We start from the raw sequence: 22,970 nt of genomic DNA, 5'->3' as shown, positions 1-22,970 counted from the left end.
CAACCTGCCCCATGGGGTGGGTGAAATGGAGGCAGCCCCGGCACCTCAGAGCCCTTGGGCAGCCCATGGCTGTGGGTGCCAAACCCACACTCTGCCACCTCCCAAACCCTCCTCCTGCCCCAGCCAGCGAAGGGGAGGGGGGAAGATGATGTAAAATGGGGACAGCATGACCCACACCACAGCCCAGAGCTCGCCTCAGAGGATCTTGGCTGCTGCTCCCAAAAGGTCGGGACAACCTCTGGCTGCCAAACAGAGGGAGTGTCACTGCTCCCCTCCCTCTTCAAGATTAACCCAGCTCTGTGCCTTCCTCTTCAGGTTCAGACAAGCACATTTAGTTAGATCTTCACACAGTACAGAGCCCCGGCAAGGGATAGGGATCCATCCACCCAGGGCCCCTTGAAAGCATCCACTGTGTTTTCCTTTCAAATGGTTTTCGCCTCGTGCCCAGGGATTATATAGAAGGAACGTGGCCTATTTAGTAAGGAGCACTGAAAGCAAAGCAGGTTATTTTTAAGGCTTGTGGTTGTATTCCTGCTGCTGGGAAATATCCACTACTCAGGGTCAGAGGAGGACAGAGGGTAACCTGGAAAACGCCAGCATGGATTGTGGTTCCTTGGGGCGAAGCTCTGCTGGCAGGGTTTAAATCCCAAAGAAAGCTGCTGGCTCCACTTGGGCTCTTGGGGGCTTGCAGCAGGGAGGGTGGGGCAGGACCAGGACCAGCCCAGCACCCTCTGGGGAAGGGCTGGGGGGCTGGGGGCTCCTGCCCATCCATGGCACATACAAACCACAGCCTAAACCAGCTCAAAAATTTCCTGGCTGGGGCATTTGTCTTCCCAGCATCAGAAGCTGGTGCAGCATTTCCACCTTCCCTGGAGGACCGTGGGCTCTGTGCCCCACCAGGACATGACACAAAGCTACTCCTCATCCTGGTTTGATCCAGGAACCTCCATGATCTGGGTGGTTTCTGGGGGCTGGGCAGGCATTGGGCTGCACTCTTTACAGCTGAGCTGGTTATGAGGCTTGCAGAGGTTTAGGGAAGAGGAGGCTGAAGAGGTTTAGCTGCTCTGGCAGATGTGCTGTTCCCCTCCTCCCAAGGTGGGACAGATGTGCACAGCTGGCTGGCAAGAGCTAGATGTGCCCACAAACTCGTATGGCCTGTTCCAGGGGTGCCAGAAATGTAGGGTGGCAGAAAGTAAGGGAGGACCCAGAAGACACACAGGGACAGAGTGAGCAAGTCTGAGTGACTCAGGGAGGTGTGACAGAATGACAGAATGGAGCTGACAACCCCTACCTGCCACCACCTCCCAAATGGCAGGAAATGGCCTATCAAAAGCAAAGCCAGCACCAACAAGAGCCACCAGGAGGTGCCAGGAGGACTTTGCATGGCTAAGGGAGACAGCAGCCCTGCCACACTGGCATCTCTCCTGGATCAACAACACCACCAGGATGGGGGTCACAGCTCCAGCAGGAGCTCAGGACACCAGGGTTTGGAGGTGGACACAAGGCAGCAGGAGGGTCCATCACAGTTCATGAACCAGTTTCCAGGCACCTATTCAAATGCAAACAAATAATAAGCCAAACAGGTTTCTTTGGGCATCCACCCAGAGCAGATCGGATCTCTTGGCTTTGAAACCCTTCCCCGCGAGCTTTAGCCATGCAAATGATGGGGTTCAAACAAAGGAGGGACTTTATTTCCAGCCGGGCTCCAGGCCAGCACATCCCAGCCTGGCACACGGGACTGGGACCAGGGCAAGATCGTGCCACCAGCCCCTAAATCCTCCCCTGCTGTGGACCACTGCAGCCTGTAAGACCTTTTGACAATCTTGGCCACTCTGCTTCTGGGAACAGCGGCACAGCAAGTGCATGAACCTTCAACCCCACCCCGAATTCACACAAGCAGTGTTTCGGGGAGACAAAGCATAGTGCCAGGGCTCTCACCTCCCTGTCTCTATCCCAAATCCTCACCAGCAGTGCACTGGATTTCACTGGGAGCCAGAAGGAATGTGCTGGTGTCCCCTTAGGGGGCACAGGTCTCCTGTGAGAGCAAGAGGACACCTATTCCTCCTGAAGGAGGCAGGAGAAGGTCCTGACCTGAATGCCCAGGTCCTCCTATGAGCTTCCCACATTGGGAGCTTGGAGACAGCCCTCAGGCTGGCTGCTGCCTGGAGAAAGGAGGCTCAGGGGCTGCATGCCAAGCCCCCCACACCCCGGAGTGCCAGCAGCCCTCCCTCCCTGGTAGGTGCCTGCTGGATTTTGGTGTGCCCACAGCCTGCCCAACAGGCTCAGCTGGCAGCAAGCCTGGTGCCATGGGGCAGAGCTGGTTGCAGGCACAGCACCCTGGGAGCACCTGGGGAGAGGTGGGGACAGCCAGCCCGTGCAGGGACAGGGGTCTTGCATCCCCCCATTACCTGAGATAAAGCTTCTCAGGCCCTGGCAAGTGGAGGGAAGGCTGGATAGGAGAAGATTGAGACAGCAGCAAGCATCCCCCAGGGGAGCTGCTGCTCTCCAGCCTGACTGCTGATTTAAGCTGAAGCCATATTGAGCCTGACCTCCATTTCCACACCCAGCAGCTCCAAAGGAATGACGAAGGGACAGCTACAGCCAGACCTTGGCCTCCACCCCGCCTGCAAAAAACAACCCACCCAGAGACTCATCTCCCCAGCAGCCCAGGACCTATGTCCCCAGGGACCTGGGGGACATCACCCACCCCAGCGCAGAGAGCTGGGACGGGGGAGCCCCCAGCGTTCCCCCCACCCCATCCGGGGGGCCCAGCCCCTGGCAGAGCAGCAGGGGAAGGAGGAGGGCTGGAGGAGGTTCCCAGCTCCATCCCCTGGCACAAGCCCTGCCGATCCTCCAGAGCTGCCGTGGGCTGAGAGCAGGATGGAGCATTTAGAGCCCCAGCCAAGGGAACCAGCTGTAGCTCGATTCTTTGCCTGGAATCAGGGTCACACTTCAGGGATATTTGAGAAGTGATGAAAAGATCTGAGCTAGCAGCTGGAGCTGTCTCCCTCTGCCCCTGTTTGCTCCCTCCCCGGGGAGGATCTGCCCAGCACCGGCAGCCTGGCATGCCCAGCAGGCTCCATCCTGCCCTGGGAGGAGCCGGGTTAGACTCTTGGGCTGCTTTGGCCTCTGATCCCAAATTACTGGGGCTGGTGAAGGCATCTGCTGCAGGCACCTGATGAGCATCCCACTAGCTGGGGAAGAAGGCACCCACCACATACCCATACTCCCCACAGGAAGGGGTCTCCCACTGGGTCATCCACCCCATCGAGCCAGGGGGTGCTTTTGGCTGTGGGGGTGGCTCATCCCCCCGGGGGGGGGCTGGTGGCAATGCCTTGGCCTTGGTTTTCCCAGGCGAGGCAACCTTGGGAAGCAGGAGGAGGAAGCGGACCTGCCCCGTGTTCCCAGCATTTCCTTCTGGTCTTGCATGTCCTGGGTTTCTTTTTTTTTTTTTCGTTTCCTTGCTGTCACCCTGCGAAGGATCATGGAACAGCCCCAGAGAAGGGCAGCAGCCAAAACCCTGTCTGCACCCCCAGCCCACTCCCCACCACCCCCCACCACCCTGCCACAGGGATGACAGGAGCTGGTGCCATCCTCCAAACCTCAGATCTTCACAAGATGCTTTCGGAGGTGCAGGGGGCAGCAGGAGAATGCTGGCGCCCCCCACCCTACCGAGGAAGACCCTGAGACACCCACCCACGGGCAAGGAGGGCCCCAGCCACCTGCTGCCCAGTGACAGGAATGTTAATGGGTAGCTGGTTTTGCTGTGCCAAGTCAGCCCTGGGAGCATGGTCCAGATGTGAGGATACACATGGGGGGTGGCTGGTGGGGCAGGGAGACCTTTGTGGGTGCCAAAGGACCACAGGAAGCAGAGGTCCACCCTTGGGGAAACTGAGGCATGGTCACCAGGGAGATTGCACAGAGCCTGTAGCCACTCAGTCCTGTTCCTCTTCCAGTGCTGAGATAACACTGGAGAGGCGGATGAGCTCCTGGGGTGCTGGGAGAGCTCCCTGCTCTGGAGCAGAGGCAGCTCTTTGCAGCATTCAGCCTTTGCTGAGGATGTGACCAGCCTGGGTTTGGGGCCCAAATCTGCAATTGTTTATTAAGGTGGCTCTGAGGAGGATTAACTCCTTCAGTGGGGCTGCTCACACCTTCCTGACTCCACTACCACCTCTCCCACCCTCCCAGGTCCTTTATCCCTCTCCCCGCATCAGACCCTCCAAAGCTTTGTCTCCAGGACATCCCATGGGCTGTGCTGCAATGGGGGACCCCAGACAGGGTGTTCCCCCACCGAGCAGGCTCTGAGGGAGCTGGGATGCTGCAGCCGGGTGCCGGCACAGCTCCGGAGGCTGCTTGGAGTGCCAGAGGCTGGCTGCCCGCCCGGGGACAACAGTGACAGCCTCAAACCCACTGCCCATTGTGTTCCTGGGGGAGAGCAGGAGGCAGGGAGTTGCAGGGGAGGAACACGCCATCCCCCACGGCACATGGCCCCAACATGGATGGGGTCAAGACAAGCACAGTCACCCAGTGCATGGGGACACAAAGGCCATAACTCCCATGGGGTTAGTGTGAAGCTTGGCTGGCCTGTTGCCATCGCTGCTGCTGCTGGAGGGGCTGGGGTGGGAATGGCATGGGATGGGTTCCAGGGAAGGAACCCATTTTAGTGTTCCATGGGGCTGAGGATGTAGCCAGGGTAGGATGGGGATGGGGTGGGATGGGATGAGATGGGCCAGAGTGGGATGGAGATGGGGTAGGAAGAGGTTGGGATAGGATGGGAATGGTGTGGAGTGACACCAAGGTAGGATGGGGCCAAGGTGGGATGGGGCTGGGGTGGGATGGGGCCACAGCTAAGGGGACAATCTCAGCTGCAGGATGCAGGAGGAAACACATCCAGCCTGGACGCAGGCTGCGTGATGCCTCTGGACAGATTTTGGAGTGCTGGTCCCCACGGGCTGGGGCCACGGAGGGCTCTGGGAGGAGGGAGCACAGCCTGCTGCATTCCCAGGGCCACTGTGATTTAACAATACCCCGCTGGCCCGCACGCCAGGGCTAATTTTAACCCTGGAGCCAGGCCAAGATGGCCCTAACTTTCCTCACTGCGATTTATCCCAGCCATTTCCCTTAGAAAACAAGGCCCCCGTGCCAGCCCCGCCGTCTGCCCCAGCAGTGGGAAGCTGGGCAGGGAAAGAGGGGGCGGGATTTGCCTCTCGGTGAGTTGTATGGAGAGAATGAGGAGAGCCAGCACTGTGGCCCCCCCCACCCCCTCAGCACTCAGTCCCCTGCTGCCCATGGCACGGGGATTTTCGGAAGCTGGCTGGGAACCAGGGGATGCTCGGATGCTCTCCGGGATCCTGGAGCGGTTCCATTTTCCACAGACATCTCTGGGAAGGAGGTGGGTGTTTTTTCTACCAACAATTTTATTGAAAAGGCTGTGGTTCTTTTTTTCTTTTCCCTTTTTTTTCCCCCCTCCCTTATCCCAGTCAACAGCTGTGCTCAAGAAGGAGATTTCCCTTCGCTTCTGTGTGTCTATTTAAAAACTTATTGGTAAAAATGCTGCAGAAACATTTGCGAAAAATTGAAAACATCTTGTGACAAAAAACCCAAGAAAGTCATCCTCTTCCAAATAAAGATCTCTTTCTTCTCCTTTTTCCATCAGAAAAGCTTTTAGTGTGCAAAATGTCGACCGCTTTGATGTCTTCTCCCAGCAGGCTGGGATGTACCCACCTCTCTGCTCCGGGAGGATGGGGTATTAGAAAGCTAAAAATCACTGGGCAGAGACAACGGCACCGTTACCTCCATGTCCACCACTCTTGTGAGATCCCCACGCCCCCACCAGGCCCGCGGCAGGGTGGGAGATCCCCAGGAAAACAGGTGGCACGGCCAGCCCGTGGGCGAGCCCTCTCCCCACAGGACCGCAGCCCGGGAATGGGGAAGAAAGCCTGAAGGTATTTGGTCACTAGCATCACGAGTTCCCATTCGTTCTCAGCCGGTCAGAGTCAGAGGAGGCCCTGCAAGGCAGTGGACAGAGCAGCGGGTGCTTTCGGCGGGGCAGCAAGCGGAGGCGTTAGAGGTTGTCGTACATGCGCAGCGTCTTCTCCAGCTGCTGGCTGACGCGCTGGTAGAAGACGATCTGCTGCTTTAGGTAAGACTGCATCATCCTCTTGAAGTCAGCCACACGCCGCTCGTGGAAGTGGTTCATCTCGGCTTGCAGGGCAAAGCCCACCACCCGGCAGCGCTTGCGGATCCCGTCCGCCTCTTCCTGGTCCATCCGGCCCTCGTCGCTCATCCGCTGGCTCTCCTTCACCTTGGCGAAGGCGCCTGGGGAGGCAGGGGGAGAGGATGATGGATCCGGGTGTCCCTCTGTCCCCCTACCCCTGTCCCCAGGCAGCCCCAGCAGAGGAACAGCCAGAAGCGCAGAGCTGCCCACCATTAATCCCGGAGGGATCTGCGCGTTGCCGGATGCCACCTCCCCGTGCCCATCGGCCTCCATCCCTCTCCTCCAGGCAGGCAAAGACCAGGAGCCTTTTTTCCCTCTGGACTCTGAGCTCCTCAACTCCTTCTCTGTGTCCCATCCCCGGGCAGCCAGCCCTGTATTTATCTAGCAGGAGGATGGGGGCTCCAGGATGCTGGAGGGGTGCAGCTCAAGGTGGTGAATCAGGATGCAGGAAGGATGCTGGAATTCGGCTGGGAAAGCATCCCTCTGACACCAGACTTTCCCCCTCCTTCCATTTATTTTTACAGCTCGGTTTCAAAAGAATCCTGGCTGGCTAAGGCCCTGCATTCCTGCCCCCTCGCCAGCAGAGAAACTGTTTGCCTGCAAGCAGGATCTGGCCTGCAGCTCCACGGCCTTTTTCGCTTCTCCCTGCCCCTTGCCGGGAGCGCTGGATCCGGGGTCAGTGTGCTCCTGCCGTGCCAGCCCTGCTCCCAGCTGAGAGGAGGAGGAGGAGGAAGAAGCAAAGGTTGGAGGCCAAATCCTGCCTCGCGCTCTGCCCACACAGCTTTGCTTCCGGATGAGATCCAGCTCCTCCTCTGCTCCCGAAGCAGTAAACAACATGGGAAGGGAAAGGCAAGGACACAGCCAGGACTGGACCCCATCCTTCCCTTCCCCCTTCGCCTTCCCAGCCCCCCTGAGGACGTGGAGCAATGCATGGACACCCCCGGATGCTGGCATGGGGACAGGCCTGGCCTCACCCCAGGGACACCGACCTGCCCCCCAAAACCCAGAGACACCGAGGCAGGCAGGCGGGTGGGGAGGAGTGCGTGGACTTTGGCCCCGCTCCCCGGCTGTGCCATACCCTGCTGCCCACGGGACACCCAGCCCCGCCTGTTCCCTCTCCTCCACATCTCCCGAACACCGTGAGGACCAGCAAGAACAAGGGGACAAAGGGTTATGAGGGGAGCTCCGCTCTCCTTGGGTGCAGAACCCACTCCTCCTGGGATTGGAGAGCAGGGACAACGTACTTGTGGTTCGCCCTGGTTGTTCTCAAGAGGTCCAGTGTGTCCCCCCCTCAGCCAGGGGAGTGCAGTGATACTGGTGGGACAAAGGGACATGTCCATATCTCAGTGGTCCTGCACACCCCCAGCCCCTCAGACTGACCCACAGCCATGTCCAGCCATGTCCCACCTGAGCATGGATGGCCACACCACCACAGCCTGGGCCAGGAGGGCAGATGAGAAAGGACAAGAGGTGGTGGTGGGTAGGGATGTGACACAGCTCCTCGTTCATGAGGTGCCAGGAGGTCACCCTGGAACCAGCATCTCTGATCTCGGAGGAAGCGATGCTTGTGCTCACCACCCCAGTGCCAACAGCAGTTCTGGAGCCCACAGCAAAACATGGGGCAGAACCTGATCCTGGGCCTAACAGCCTCCAGGGGCTGTGGTGACCATGGAGCTGTGCCAGCAGGGACCACATTGCCCCTCTGGGAGCCATAGGCAAGTCACCATCCTCACCCCCATCCCTGTGATCATTCCCGTTGCCATTGCATAGTGCAGGATCTCCCCATTTCATCCCCATCCCACTCCCCATGCTGACCACTCCCACCTAGGGCCATCACACCACAGAGCTCATCATCAGGTGAGAAAATGCCACTCTTACCTTTCTGGAGGTGGATGATGTCTGGGAAGTTGGAGAGGAGCCCTTGGTACAAAGACAGAGTGTCCAGCATGAGGAACAGGTCATTCTTGGGCTGCTCGGCGAACATCTCCCCCACGGTCTCATATGTCTTGCCCGTGTGGGAGATGGCATTGTTGAGGGCATCTGAGCTGTAAGGGGGGTCCATGTGGAAGGAGTGGCTGATGGCTTGGAAGGCATTGCCCAGCTTCTGGAACTCCTTCCGGAAGCCCCCCACGTGCTTGCGCACCAGCTCTGAGGCCACGTTGGTCAGTTGCAGGACGCTGTCATCCATCTTCTTGCTGAAGGCCTTGAAGGCATCCACACGGTCCTCCACGTCCTGCAGGTCCTGGTGCTCCGTGGGGATCTGGATGGTGAGGAGGAAACTGGCACCCACCATCTCGTCCTTCTCCGCCCGGCGTTTGCCCAGCTTCCACTGCTTCTCATCGCGGCAGCAGAGGAAGTGCTGGAAGCCCTCGTACTGGGAGAGGACGGGGTGGCTGGTCATATGGTCCATCCAAAGGATCAGCCGCCGCTTGCGCTTCTCGATGAAGTCCTCCTCGAAGCGCCCCGTGGCCTGCTTCTCGGGGAGGTGGGGCACCGAAATGACGGTGAACTTGTGGAGGAGGCGGTTGTAGAGCCAGTCAAAGTGCTTGTACCGCCGATAGACGGGCGAGTTGATGTTGCTGGGGGTCAGCTTGTAGGAGATGTAGCTCTTGATGCCCTTGAACTTGGTTTGCTTGGTCGGGTCCTCCACAGAGCAGATGAAGGGGTGGGGGTTTGCCCTCCACTGGGGCCCTTTGGACCCCATTTCAATGCAATAGGCCTCAGCGATCTTGGACATCAGGGGCACATCACCCAGGATGAAGGCTTCCACCCCTGAACGGACGAAGCAGGAGAAGCGGTTGAGGTTCCTCCCCACCACGCTGCCCCTCTTGGAGGAGCTCATGCTGTCCTGCCTCTCCAGGGCCGGCTTGGGACGGTAACCGGCATGCTGGTGGTGGCCGTACGCCGGCAGGCACTGCAGGTTGGGCGAAGGGTGCCCGTTGGTACCCGTCGCGCTCCGGGGCTCCTCCACCACCGTGCAAGCATCGTCCCAGTCATCCCAATCATCATCATCATCATCCTCAAAACTGCCCTGGTAGGAGATGCCGGGATTGGGGGGGGCTGTGTAGAAGGAGGAATCGTGCCCTGGGGAGCCAGCTGGGCTGCCCGAGTAGTCCGTGTAGTTGGAGCCCGAACGGGAGCGGAGGATTTCAACGTAGGAGGCTGGGAAGAGGCCGGTCTCCCCGCGACTGTTCTGGCCCTGTAACCATCCGTCCAGGGAGTTCTCGCTGAAGATGACGAGCTCCTCGTTCTCCTGGATGCTGATCTCCTCTTTGTTTTCGCTCTGGAAGTTGTAGAGTGCTCGGGCTTTCAGCGCCATGGCCGGTTCCGGGGTCGGGGGGACGGACACGCACACGTCCTAACGCAATCCCCACGGCCGAAAAAAGCCACCGAACCCTCCCGGTGATCCCGTCAGCTCGTTCGGCACCGGGATGGCGCTGTGGGGAAAAGCCTTGGCTGGTTTTTCAGGGAAAGAAAAAAAAAGGTGGAGGAGAAATCCCTGAGGAGGTGACAACGAGGCCCAGGAGCGATCCCAGCGCCCCGGTTCCCAGCACCATTCCCCGGTCAAACCAGCGGCGTCTCCAGCGCTCCCCGGGAATGTGAGGCCCGGCCGGAGCCAGGCCCGCGCTCGGCCATGGCCACGGAGGGTCCCGCCGGCTGAGCCCAGGGCAGGGGGAGATCCGGGTGCCAGCGAGGAAACAAATCCAAAGCGACTTTTCTGGGGGCTGCTGTAGATGAAACACCCCGATTTCCTCCCACCCGCCGCTGCCTGTCGGCGGGCAGCGGGAAAGCACCGGGAACCGGCCCCAAACCCAGCCCAACTTCCCGCTGATCCCGGTGGTGCCTTTCCGGGCCGCCTCTCCCGAGGGGCCGGGGGGTTCTTCTCGTTATTTCGGGGCGGGTTTTCCCTCCTCAGATCGAGGAGCCGATCCAGAAGTCGCCGATCTCCGGCGGGATGGAAGGGGAAGGGCAGCACCGGCGCCGGTACCGTGGGGCAGCCTGCGGGGAGGCTGCCGGGACCGGTGAGAGGGGGAACCGGAGGGGCAGCGAGCGGGCGGCTCTCACCGCATGGCCGAACAGGGGCCGGGGGGAGCCGCCGCCGCCGCTCCCGGGGGTCGCCGCCCGGGCTGCTCCGGGGCCGCTCTCGGTACCGCCGCCCGGGTCCGCTGTGGGCGCCGCGCGCTGTCGGTGCCGCTGTTCGGTGTCGGTGCCGGTGGTGTCGGAGGGGCTGGCCGCCAGCCTCCCGTGACGCAGGGCAGCGCCGAGCTCCCCGGCCCGCACTCGGGGGCGGCTCGGCAGGGTGCGCGCTGCCCTCTGCAGGCAGCCGGTCCGGGGACACCCAGCGCAGTCCGAACCGGACGACGGAAACCGAGCAGGATACCGGTACCGATGGCTCACGGCAACCGTCCCGGAGATCCCTGTCCGGAATGCCCCCTCTCTCCCTGCCCGGGGTGTCCCCCTGCGCCCTTGCCCGAGGGGTTCCCTACGTCCCCTGCCTGCGGTGTCCCCCGCCCCACGGTGTCCCCCGCCCCATGGTGTCTCCTCCATCCCTGCCTGGGGCTGCCCCCGAGTCCGAGCCCGTGGTGTCCCCCTCCCTCCCTGACCACCCTGTCCACTCCATCTCCACCCTCAATGTCCCCTCCATCCCTGCCCGGCATGGCCCCCACCCCCGGGACCGACTGTCCCCGCCCGCTCCCGGCAGGAGGGTAAACTGAGTCACGGCGGGGGAGCGCATCAGACGCTGGACTAAGAGGGGGTGTGGGGTATGTGTGCGCACAAGGAACCTCCACGCCGCCAGGGGGCGCTGCACGGCGGCGGCCTTACCTCTGTTAGCCTGGCGGAAGTGCGTCACGGCCCCGCGCGGCGGCGGGCGGGCGTTGCCATGGAGGAGCTGAGCGCGGCGCTGGCGGCCACTGTGGGCCTGGCAGCGCCCAACAGCCCGGCCGCTCCTCACCCCCGCCTGGCCGCCTACAAGCCCCGCGGCGGCCTGGGGCAGGCCGAGCGCCGCCAGCGCCTCCTCCGCATCCAGAGAGAGTGAGTGAGTGAGCGAGCGAGAGAGCGAACTCCGTCGCGGTTGGGAACGGGGAGGCCCGGCCGGGGGGCGCAGCTGGGGCGAGCAGGGCCGCGCTGGGCCTGCCGGGAGGCCTGGGCCTTGTGTGGGGGTCCCGGGTGGCGTGGGAGGTGGGAGTCACCTGGGTGTGAGGGCCTGGGCTGTGGGCAACGTGGTCTGCAGGTCTGCGTGGCCTGCCTGCCGCAAGAGAACGAGACAGGCAGTTTCCTTCCCTCTCCCCCCGGCAGGAGGCGGCTGGACTACGTGAACCATGCCAGGAGGTTGGCAGAGGACGACTGGACAGGGGTGGAGAGCGAGGGTGAGGAGAAAAGGGAAGATGCAGAGGAAGAGGAGATGGAGGTGGATGCTGGCAAGAAGCTGCCCAAGCGCTACGCCAATCAGGTGAGGAGCTGTGTGAGGATGGTGTGAAGCTGGGAATGTGATCCTGCCTGGCATGGTGCTCAGTGAGGACTGTGCCTCAGTTCTCCTGTCCCTCAGACACACCAGTTTCAAATGGAGGACAGGTAGGGGTTGGTTGCCTGTGTGCTTTGGGAGGTTTGTATCTCACCGTGAAGCACACAGCCGCTAAGGTTTCTATCTCTCCCCATGTTTGGGACACAGAATGACAAGAAACCTCAGCTTATGGGTTTTATCAGCCTTGGCTGCCTTGTTGCTTCTAAAAGACACCCAGCTGGTGTGATCTCAGCTGGACAACCTCTGAAGAAGTCCACTTCTCTGGGCTCTTCACTCCTGATGTTTAGGACTCTCTAAGCTCTGACACATACTTACAAATAAATAAAGTGCTGAAGTGAGGCTGTAGTGGAGACCAAGGTGCCCAAGCAAGGGCTCTGAGCTGTGCTCTGAAGCTCAGGCAGCAGCTGGGAAGCAAGAGAAGGCCTTGGGAAGGGTCTACAGTGCAGGTTGATTGGAGGGAGCAGGGAGCCCTCTGGTGCAGTAGAACAATGCAAGTTGCCTCTGGAGCATCTGGGCAGGTCCTCCGTGGTGTGTGTTTTCTCTGACTTCCAGGGAGCTGCAGCTGACTGCTTTGTTGGGTTTTTTTGGTTTTTTTTTCCCCCTGGATCTCTCCACAGCTGATGCTGTCTGAGTGGTTGGTCGATGTCCCCTCGGATCTGGAGCAGGAGTGGGTGCTGGTGGTGTGTCCCGTCGGAAAGAGGGCACTGGTGGTGGCATCCAGGGTGAGTGGCAGCAGTCAGGACGTGTCACCCCCTGGGGCAGGACCAGGAGGTGTTTCCTCAGCCTGGCTCCTGTCTCTTGCTCAGAACACTCTCGTTTCCTTGCAGGGCACAACAGCAGCTTACACCAAGAGTGGCTTCTGTGTCAACAGATTCCCATCCCTGCTGCCCGGGGGGAACCGCCACAACTCCACCAGTGACAAAGGTGCCACTCTGGGGAGGGATTTGGGATGGAGGGAAGGGGGAACCCTCTGCTGCTCCCCAGAATGATTGTGCTGGTGGGCATGCTGGATGCTGTAATCCATACAGCTTCCCCCAGCCCTGGGGTTGGGCCCTTTGCTGCTGCCAGGAGGGGTTAGCTTCAGGCCTGCTGGTGTATCCCTGGGGATGATTAGCTGTGGGCAGTCTCAGATACATTTCTGCTAGATAAGAACACATTTTATTTAACTTAGTGTTAACTGACACTCTTAAACTGCTGCATCCTCTCTCTCTTCTGTCAGCAAGCTGCATGCAGAACCATCAGTCTTAATACCTCTTGCAGTCACAGAATCACAGAATGGTTTGCATTACAAGGGACCTTAAAAATCATCCACTTCCAACCCCCCTGCATGGGACACCTCCCACCATCCCAGGCTGCTCAAGGCCCCATCCAACCTGACCTTCAACACTGCCAGGGAGGAGGCAGCCATAGCTTCCCTCTTCCAGTGTCTCACCACCCTCAAATGAACAAATTTCTTCCTAATATCTTAACCTAAATCTCCCCTCTTCAAATCTGAAACCAATTCCCCTTGTCTGCTCACACAAACCCGTGTAAAAAGCCCTACCCCAGCTTTCTTGTAGGTAAGAGGAACCCATTTTCCAGTCCTTTTGCTTGCCCTGAGGAGGGATTTCTGTTTGCTAAGTGGCATTTTCTGAAACCCACCTTTGCTTGCTGTGCCTCTGGCTGCTGCCTTTGTAGCCTTGTTGGGCTCCAAGCTGAAGGTTGTTTGTGGCTGCACCTTCTGTTAGCATCAAGGAATCCCTCTGCAGCTCTGTAACAGGGGAGGGGTTTGAGGTGGGGGTTGGCAGTCTCTGGAGTGTGTCTGGACCTCCCTGTGTTTGCACACAGTGTACTCCATCTTGGACTGCATCTACAACGAGGTGAAGCAGACCTACTACATCCTCGATGTGATGTGCTGGAGAGGACACCCCGTTTATGACTGTCAGGTACTGAATCTTCCCCTTCTGCCTTCTCCACCTTTTTGTTCCTCTTCCATCAGCTGCTCTGGGTGGAGCCCACTGTGCCCTTGGGTGGATATTTCACCTAAGCACCAGGTGTAATCCGTACAGCTTAAGGGCTGCTGGGATAACTGGGTACATTTTGGGGCGGGGGAAGTATCTGAGCTGGGGGCACTGGGAGGTTCTGCAGGGGGGGGTGAGTGTGACCCCCCAGAGGGACAGTGAGGCTCAGCAGGTGTGGGTGGGTGATGTGTGGTGGATAATCAGTGAGTTTCTGCCTTCTTTCACAGACAGACTTCAGATTCTTCTGGCTCTCTTCAAAGATCCAAGAGGAGGAAGGGCTGGGAGAGAAAAGCAGAATCAATCCAGTAAGTTCTCTGATAACAGGAGGAGGAGGATGGGGTAAGCTCTCCTGTTCAGCAAACTTCAGCACTTTCTTTCACGAGCGGAAGCTTTTTTGATTTTATTCCTCTCACAGATCAGGCTTCAAAGTGTACTGACAAAATGGGATGCCATGTTCAGGATGGAAATAGAACCACAGAGCATTTTAAACAGCTGTGGTTAGATTTTTTTTTTTGTGGGTTTTTTTTTTTTTTCCTCCCAGCCAAAGTGCTGAGGGAGATCAGGCTGCAGGGTATCAGGTAACTTCCATGTTGTTTTTAGCTTTCTCTCAAAACAGAATGGAAATCCAGTGTGGTTTCTGGAGGGGCAGTGCTGATCAGCAGCCTGTCTGCAATAGGAAGGATGTTTGTGGGCTTGGGAGGCAAGAGCAAAGGCTTGTGAGGCCTCATCCTTCCCTCCTGCATTAATTAGTCAGTGGTGTTGTCAGGCTGGTTAGCAGTTTGTCACCTGGAGTCCCCACTGAGCAAGGGTAAAACATCTTCCTTTGAAGACTTAATGTATGGAGGTCATCCCTAGGAGCCCCATCAGTTTGGAAGGTGATTCTGGGGGATGGACATAAGAGGTTTGGCAGCCTGGCTTCTGGAGCACAGTTGGCAAAAAGTGTGACCTGCTGGCTGGGTGTGTGTGCTCAGCCAGTGCTGAGCTGAGCATTTCAGGCATCACTGAGGATGACTGCTCTGCTGTTGGCAGCAGGGGTGGCTGTAGTTGGAAAACATCCTGTTCTGACTCCAGTGTGAATATCCAGGACCCAACTACCTAGTGAAGTGGTGGGGGGTTGGGGGGGAGTGTTTCAGCTTTCATTTCCTGGGTGGAAAGATGTTCTTGGCTGAGCCAGCAGCTTGGAGCAGACATCTGTCTGCTTTGCATCCTGCCCAGAGGTCATGGCTTTCTATTTTGGTTAAAAGAGCATCTCAGGGTCAGCCCTCCTGAAAAGTTCTTCCAGCAGTCTGAGCTGCTTGGGAAAAAGGTGTCAGGAGTATATGTGCTGAGTCTCTGTAATCCACGTCTTGTAAAATGCCAGGGAGGGGATTGTTTGGAACTGGGATGATAAAACACCTGAAATAGATGATTCTGATTTTTGCAGATCACTCTGATGTTTGCAGATTTGCATGCAGGGGCTCCTGGTTTCTCTGCTGGGGTATGATTACCACTGACAGACAGCTTGGTCCTGTCGTTTTCTTTAGACCGAGGGTTTGCTTAGTGTTTGCTTTTCTAAATCATGTCAGAATTCTGCCTGTCCTGTAAGACAGTTGCTATGGAAGGAATGAGGAATTGGGGATACCTGTCATGTGCCCTCTGACTTCATCAGCCAGTGGTTGTACCTGGACCATGGAGCCAAGAGCCACCAGAGGACCTGCCCTTCAGAAGCTGCTCTGATTCTCTTTTGAGCCTGTTTTTGCTCTTGAGCTCCCAAGTACCCAGGGAGATCAGCAGTCCAGTGATGTGGATCCTGACCAAGATCTCTCTGCTGACTTTCTCTGGAGCCCATTCTTCACCCTGTCTCTCTCATGCTGGATCTTGCACTGGGGGAAGTCCTTCCTCCTTTAGCTGTCTCCACACCTGTGCCTGATTCCCTGACTGGTTCTGCTTTAGGCTGTGCAGTTGTTTCACCTCACCTTCTCTTATTCTTGCAGTACAAATTTGTGGGCCTGCAGAACTTCCCCTGCTCCTCGAACAGCCTCTGTAAGGTTCTGGCCACGGACTTCCCCTTTGAGGTGAGAAGACAGAAACAGGGGCCTGGACCTCAGCCTCAGAGGCAGCCCCACCACACATCTGCCAGTGCTTGGAGCCAGCTGTGTCCCCTTAGCTGTTCCCCTGTCACCAGCTGCAGGCTGTCTCCTACAAAACTAATCAGTGGGAGTGGAAACTGCAGTATTCCCTGGTTTGACTGCTCCAGAGAGCCCTAGGGAGGAGGGGATCGGTGCCCACCCCACCTCCAGGAGCAGCACAGCTCCCCTCCTCCACTTGGCCATGTGACAGAGCTAAAAGTGACTTTTTTAGGGCCACTGCTTGCTGCCCAGGGTGGGCTGTGTGGGTGTATCTGGCTAGGGAAGGCACCCAGCTATTTGGGGTCTTGTGAGGAGGAAGGAGGGTGGTGTTATCCCCCCAGTGATTTTGGAGAGGTTCAGGTGTTAGTGATGTGTGTCTTGAGATGTCCTGGAACCCCGGGGCGGATGGCTGTGGAGGTTCAGATGAGTCTCTCCTCCAGCTGCTGGATCTTGTGGAGGGGATAGTGTGAGCTCTGGTTTTGCTGTGGTACAGAACCAGCAGCTCCTGCTGCTCCTGGCTCTGCTGTGGCTGACACTTGGGTTTGCTTCAAGGGCTTTACAGGTCGATGTTGTTGTGCTGTTCAGGCCTCTCTGCTACCTGTGGGAGATGGGGAGGGCAGACAGCTTGGTGTGGCACCTGGCACAGCTCTGTGTGGTGGTGAGACCCTCCTGAAACAGCTCGGGCTGCTTTTGGTGGCTGTCCTGGCTGCCTTGGCACTGAAGTGGGAGAGGATGGAGGATGTGGTGGCATTCCAGCACAGTCTTAGTGATAAACACTTGGGAGCCAGAAGCTCCTTTGGTGGCTACAGCAGTTGCTGTGGAGTGTCCAGGCTCAGCCCTAGAGCAGGAGCAGCTTCTACAGAGGTTGCTCGTCCCACTAAGCTGAAAGCCATGTTGGTCTGACTGTGTCTCTCCTGCTTTCCTGGCCCAAGTTAGTGATTAACCCAAGGGCAGCTTTAAATTTAAGGGGTCTTGCTCTGAACATGTTGAGAAGGCACCCTATGTCTCCTACAGCTGACTGGCTCCATTGCCAAAGCTCTGAGTGCCTCTGCAGACGCTCATTCCCATCTTTTCTAAGGAAAGCTCCATTCCTTCCTGAGGCATCTGCTCCGGTGAGAAAAGGCCGAGCAGTGTTGCCCCGCTGTGGTCAGAGCAAGAAACGTTCTGGGTTGCAAAATGCTGCGGGAGGGATGGGGGGGAGCGAGGGGCGATCAGGCTCTCCCTTTCACTCCAGCTGCGGTTTTGCCCCCTAAGAGCTCTGATTGAGCACAGATCCTATGAGGAGAGGCTGAGGGAGCTGTGTGGGTGTATCTGGCTAGGGAAGGCACCCAGCTATTTGGGGTCTTGTGAGGAGGAAGGAGGGTGGTGTTATCCCCCCAGTGATTTTGGAGAGGTTCAGGTGTTAGTGATGTGTGTCTTGAGATGTTCAGGCTGGAGAAGAGGAGGCTCAGGGGAGACCTCATCACTCTCTCCAACTCCCTGAAAGGAGGTTGAAGCCAGGTGGGGGTTGGTCTCTTTTCCCAGGCAAATCTCAGCAAGACAAGAGGGCATGGTCTTAAGTTGTGCCAGGGGAGGTTTAGGTTGGACATTAGAAAGAATTTCTTTACTGAGAGGGTGATCAAACACTGGAATGGGCTGCCCAGGGAAGTAGTGGATTCTCCATCCCTGGAGATACTTAAAAAGAGACTGGATGTGGCACTCAGTGCCATGGGCTGGGAACTGCAGCAGGAGTGGATCAAGGGTTGGACTTGATGATCTCTGAGGTCCCTTCCAACCCAGCCAATTCTATGATTCTATGATCAGTAGACCGAGCTGTGACCCCAACAAGTGAATCGAGGTGTGAGTTGGCTCAAAGCAGCCAGTAACCCCGCAGAAACCCAGCTGCCAGTTCCAGGAAGGAAGGGAGACCCCGCGGGTCTCCTGGTGATGTGCCACAAGAGGGAGCCCAAGAAATCCCCGTGAACATCTCCCACCAGCGGTACCTACAGAAAGAAGCTTTGCAGAAGGCAAACTCCAGCCCTGCTATAGACAGTGCAGTGTAATAGAGACCTCCTTGTGCCTGGGCCCAGCATCTTGTGATCCTTGAAAGGATCTCGTGCATCTGGTGGCAACAGATGCAGTCAGAGCTTTCAGCTCTGGCTCTCCAGGGTAAACTTGTAACCTTTGAGTGAGGACCTGATCCGTTATATTCACTGGAAAGTTTTTTTTCCACTGACTTCCGTGGACTTTGGATGAGTTGACTGGTGCTGAATTTTTGAAGTGGTTTTTGGAGTGGCTCTTAAGAGCTACTGTTCTGCTCACATATCCCAGCACAACAAGGTTCAGGTTTCCTGGAAGGCAGGGTGAGCCAAAGCTCTGAGAAACCCCACTGTGAAAGAATGGCTGTAATGTTAAGCACCTAAAGCCTGAAAAGTGTGGCTGTGAAACATGAAATCTTGCCAGGCCAGTTTGTCACCAGGTTTGGTCATTCAGGGACAGTGTCAGGCCCTACTCTGATGCAGCTGGTGTCAGTGTGGTGTCTCAGGGTATGGACAGGGCAAACAGACTCAATAAACTGGAAGGAACATGGGAGTTGCAGTAACTTAAGAGAAATCAGGGGAAGAAAGAACATGACCTGACTTCACCAGACTGAACTCCTTTGGACTCTTCAATCTGGGGAAGATATTTGGTGTGATTTGGAAGGCAGAAGCCTTTCCAGGCTTTGATTTTTACCAAAACATTCCTGTGGGTGCTGGCAAATCCCCTGTGCTCACCAAGTGCCATAAACCCAGAAGAACAGTCTGAATGTGCAGGGGTGGTGCCACAGGATCTAGCTCTTCCCAGGAGGCAAGGGGAGGAGAAGCTTTGTACTTTAGATATCCAGAGGGTTGCACAAACTCATCATGGTGTTTATTGTTCTGGTTTCATGTTTTCCTAGCACAGGAATCCCCCTTTTTCCGGGATTATTTTACAAGATCTTAACAGTGACTGAAAATGATGGACAGAGTAGTGCAAGAAGCTCTGGTCTCTCTCTTGGAGGTGGACAGATGCTGTTCTTTGCTCAGCCTGCCTCCCAGTCCAGCACAGCAGCAGGAATCACCCCAAACTCTTAACTCCCCCGTGCCTCAGCTCACTGCCCGTGTAGCTCCTGTCCTGCTGTAGATATCTCTGCCGAGGTGGGTGCTTTTTCCCACCTCTGCCCACCCAGCTGCAATTACTTATAGGCAAATGGCTGTTGAAGAGCTCATGAGGCTGAGCTCAGGGGAGCACAACCCCCAGCCTTAGCCTGACAGCAGGGGCTGACCTTAAGGAGTGAAACCTTGGGAAGTGGGGGAAGAGGAGGGTGAAAATCCTGGAGCGTGGTGGTGAAGGAGGGGAGATGTCAGCCAGCTGCAGAGTGTTGGGAAGAGCAGCACAAGAGTGAGGGCATAAACCTTCAAAGCCTGGAGTGCCCTTCACTGTCTTTGATTGCAGGAGAATTCTCTCTTGGGAAGCACAAAGAATTTATTTTGCATAAGCCAGCTGAAAGGGCTGTAGCAGCATTACGAATCGGGGCTCCTTGGCGTCACACTCTCGGACTAATTACTTTCCAAATGTATTATTTAAAATCACCTTAATCCAGTAAAGTGGCCTTCCCGTGAGCTGCTTTATTCAGAAACCTGATGGTTCTTCAGTAGAAGGGGATGGGAGAGAGCAGGGGAAAGCACTGGGCTGTGCTGACATCAGGCTGAAATTGTTTGCCTTTGATTTAAAGCCATCCGGAGGTTGCTGGGCTTGCACTGCTCTTGCAGGGCAGGAGCTCTGCAGGTTTCTTCTTTCCTTTCTGCTATTTATTGCACTGCTTGAGGAAAAATGATCCAGCTGGTAGTTTTGGCCTGGGAGCCTGGGAGACTGGTGCTGTCGTCTGGCACTTTGTCATCCACCTGCAAAAGCCTTTCATTCATTCATTCTCTCTCCTCTTCCCAGGTCGATGGGCTTCTCTTCTATCACAAGCAAACCCACTACACCCCTGGCAGCACCCCACTGGTGGGTTGGCTCCGGCCCTACATGGTACCCGAAATCTTGGGGCTCTCTGTGCCCACCACCCCCCTCACCACCAAACCGGACTACGCTGGGCATCAGCTCCAGCAGATCATTGAGAGCAAAAAGAGTAAAAAGTTGGCAGCAGAAAAGGGTCACCTGGCTGCAAAGAATGGACATTACGAGCTGGAACACTTGTCTACCCCTCAGCCAGCAAACTCCCCAGAGGGCCAGGAAGGAGCAGTGAGCCAGATGGTGGGTTAGGCTGCTGGGACAGGCTGGCTGGGGAAGGAGACAGCAAGAGATTCCCCACTTCTCACTGTCACTCATGCTCCCTGAGAGGGGGGCAAAGGTAATCATAGGATGGCTTTGTTTAAAGGGCACAAAAGTACCTTGCTCCTGAGTGCTGGATGTTTTTTTGTTGTTGTTTTTTGGGTTTTTTTGCCAAAGCTTCTGTGAGGCCTCACCAGGATTTGTCTGGTTCTTTGCTGAGGCAGTCGTGCGTTGGGAAACGAAACAATCTGTGCCCACACTGCAGGGTTCCTGGTGCAGCTCCTATCCCTGATTCTGTTAAAGCCTCTGGCAAAGCTCCAGGGTAGGAACAGTGCTGGGACCTCTGAGGTGCAGCTGCTGTTTCTAAACCCCAGCCCCGACAACAGCCCTGGCCCTGGAAAACAGGGCACTTCAGCCTTTGATCCAGCTGTTTACTGAGGCCTTCTTAATGAAACTTTTGTGGTCAGTCAGCTTCTAGTAACAAAAAAGTTTGCAACAGGCTGCTGAAAATCCCAAAGCTGGGCTTTTCCACACCCACATGCAACTGAGAAAAGCTGAATTTCCTCGCATCACAGCAAGCCCTGTCTCCCAGCACAGCTTTGTGTGACATGAGCATGGCAGGAGCCTGGACTTGAGGCTTTTCTCAGCAGGGGGAGGAAGGAATGGTTGTGCTCTGGGAAACATTAGCATTGATTTGTGCCAAATAAAAGGTTTCTCAGAAAGACAAGTTCTTGAGCATCTTCCTGCTACCTAAGGGTAGGTGTGTGCTGTGCCTCCCAAACAGGGATTGAAAAATCTGTTACGATGCTCAATGGAGCAGAGGAAATACTTCTGGGGGTCCTCCATGGACTGAGGTGCTTTGGTTCCTCCCCACTGTTACCCCCTCATCCCAGCCCGAGCCGGCTTTGCAGGCACTGGCTGCTGCTTTTCCCTGGTTTGAGCAGAGATTAAATGATTGTGCTCACCATCCCTGGGTTGTTTTCCAGAGGGAGATGAAAAGGGCTGAGTGAGAGCGCTCTCGTCATGGAAGTGGAGCAGAAATACCGGGCAAAATTCTGTGCTGGGGAGTCTCCTCATGGCCCTCTGTTAAAATGCCCCGAGAGCCTGTATCCAGGAGGAGATACGAGGGTGTGGATGGCTGCCTGCAGATAGCGGGGGCACTTGTATCCTGCCCTTGCACCCCCCTTTTTTTCCCAGAAAAACCCTTGTTTCTGTGCCAAGCATGTGGGCTGCCTGCAATCATCTGACTCTGTTGCCACTATTGGTTATAGCAGTGGGCAGCAGGAACTGACCCAACTGGGGCCAGAGCTGGCTGGGGGAGAGCAAACAGCACCCCAGCTTCCCAGCATTCGGGTGCAGCCAACTGTACTGCAAGATTTTTCAAACAGATGCTTATTTTATTATTATTTTGCTTTTTTTTTTTTTTTTTTAACATTTGGAGCAACTGGCCTGGAAAAGAATTCAAACACCCAGCCTGCTTTGTCCTCCCCATCCCACAAAGGCTCTGGGCAGCCCTGGCTGGCAAAGGACAGCAGGAAGAGCCCCAGCTGGGGAGACCACATCCAGCCTCCTACCACCGTAGTTTTCCTTGGTCAGCCAATTAAGCCCGGAGGTGGGCAGCTGGATGTAAGATTTGTGCATCCCTCGGGGCAGAGAAAGCTGGAGCTCAGGTTACCGCCTCCCTGCTGCCCTGCAGCAACTTTCCAGGGTCCTCCTGCAATCTTCGAAGGTCCGAGGGCGAAAATGCAGCCGAAGAGGGGCTGCCTTCAGCGTCTTGCTCCGATCGATGGAGAGCGGGAGGGAAGCAACTGAAGCTCCAGATGATGCTGCACAGTTCCTCTTTTAAGAGCATGAGTTGGGCAGGAGAAATAAATATTTGCGTTACAATGCCTGTTGGAAACCAAAGGCTGTGTTTGGAGTGAGGGTGTTAAACGGATGTCAGCGGGGCCAGTGCAGTTTGTTGCTGTGGCTGTTTTATTTGCTGGGTGCGATCCCGCTGCCAGCTGTTCCCAGCCCTGCTCCCAACTGGAATAGGCAGCAGCTTGGCGGTGACTGAGGAAGGGTCACCCCCTTGGGGGGGCTTAAATATAGTCTGGAGAGCTAGGCGAGCGGCTCAAACGTGGCCTGGGGTAGGGACAACCAGCCAGCCAGCCAGCCCCGCATGCAGCTCGGGACTCGGTCGCTTCCCTCTGCCCTTTCTTCCATTTTCTCCGACTTAGGTGCAGAGGCTCCGGCTGCGGGCACGCTGCCAGCGCAGTCCTCCTCGGCTGAACAAAATGTCCCCCTGTCCCGGAGCCTGGCTTGTCGCCGGGTCCCGCTCCCCGGCAACCCCCAACCCGCCCCCACCCCCTCCGGAGGAGCAGCAAGGCTCCCCATCCGGGTGCCAACCACCGTTCCCAGACAGGGACGGCCGAGGAGGGGTTGTGGAGGAAGGAGAGGGAAGGAAAGGCTAGGAACGCCGGGCTGGGACGCAGCAACACCGGCGAGGCTGGGGGAGCCGAGCTTCGGGGTGGGCTGGGGGCTCGCGTCCCTGAGTCGCTCCTCACCCGGTTCGGGGATTCAGCACATATCCAGTATTTAAATAAAAATAAAAGCTTGCTTTGGGGCTCCGGAGAGCTTTGCTTGGCGGTGGTCTGGCACAAACACTCCCTGGCCTCTGGGTTTCCTCCGAAGACCCTCGTAAGCCGGGTACGACGGAAGGCAGAGCCTCGTTCCCGTGCTGCCCCGCACTCTCTGCCGCGGGCAGCTCCGGGAGGGGGAGGTCAGGCAGCGCTGCCCGCCACCATTTCAGCGGTGCCGACACCGGGGGATGCCAGCAGAGCCCGAGAACGGAGGGAGGGAGGGAGGGA

At 57.1% G+C, this 22,970-nt stretch overlaps 2 protein-coding genes across 2 annotated transcripts; one reads left to right on the top strand and one right to left on the bottom strand.

Annotated features, from left to right (window-relative positions):
• Positions 1–5,505: 5,505 nt before the first annotated feature.
• Positions 5,506–10,500, bottom strand: SNX33 (sorting nexin 33). Its single transcript, XM_071754713.1, has 2 exons — positions 8,096–10,500; positions 5,506–6,318 (listed from the first exon to the last, which is right to left on the bottom strand). Exons 1-2 carry the CDS (start codon positions 9,534–9,536, stop codon positions 6,065–6,067), a joined length of 1,695 nt encoding a protein of 564 aa, XP_071610814.1. The 5' UTR covers positions 9,537–10,500; the 3' UTR covers positions 5,506–6,064.
• Positions 10,501–11,046: 546 nt separating this feature from the next.
• SNUPN (snurportin 1) lies at positions 11,047–20,848 on the top strand. Its single transcript, XM_071754714.1, has 8 exons — positions 11,047–11,251; positions 11,516–11,669; positions 12,359–12,463; positions 12,569–12,665; positions 13,569–13,666; positions 13,969–14,046; positions 15,715–15,795; positions 19,795–20,848. Exons 1-8 carry the CDS (start codon positions 11,100–11,102, stop codon positions 20,110–20,112), a joined length of 1,083 nt encoding a protein of 360 aa, XP_071610815.1. The 5' UTR covers positions 11,047–11,099; the 3' UTR covers positions 20,113–20,848.
• Positions 20,849–22,970: the final 2,122 nt, after the last annotated feature.

Source organism: Heliangelus exortis, chromosome 11 (genome assembly GCF_036169615.1).
Source record: "Heliangelus exortis chromosome 11, bHelExo1.hap1, whole genome shotgun sequence".
Classification (NCBI taxonomy): domain Eukaryota; kingdom Metazoa; phylum Chordata; class Aves; order Apodiformes; family Trochilidae; genus Heliangelus; species Heliangelus exortis.
Note: the sequence above shows the minus strand (reverse complement) of the source record. Positions and strands in the feature narration are given on the sequence as shown.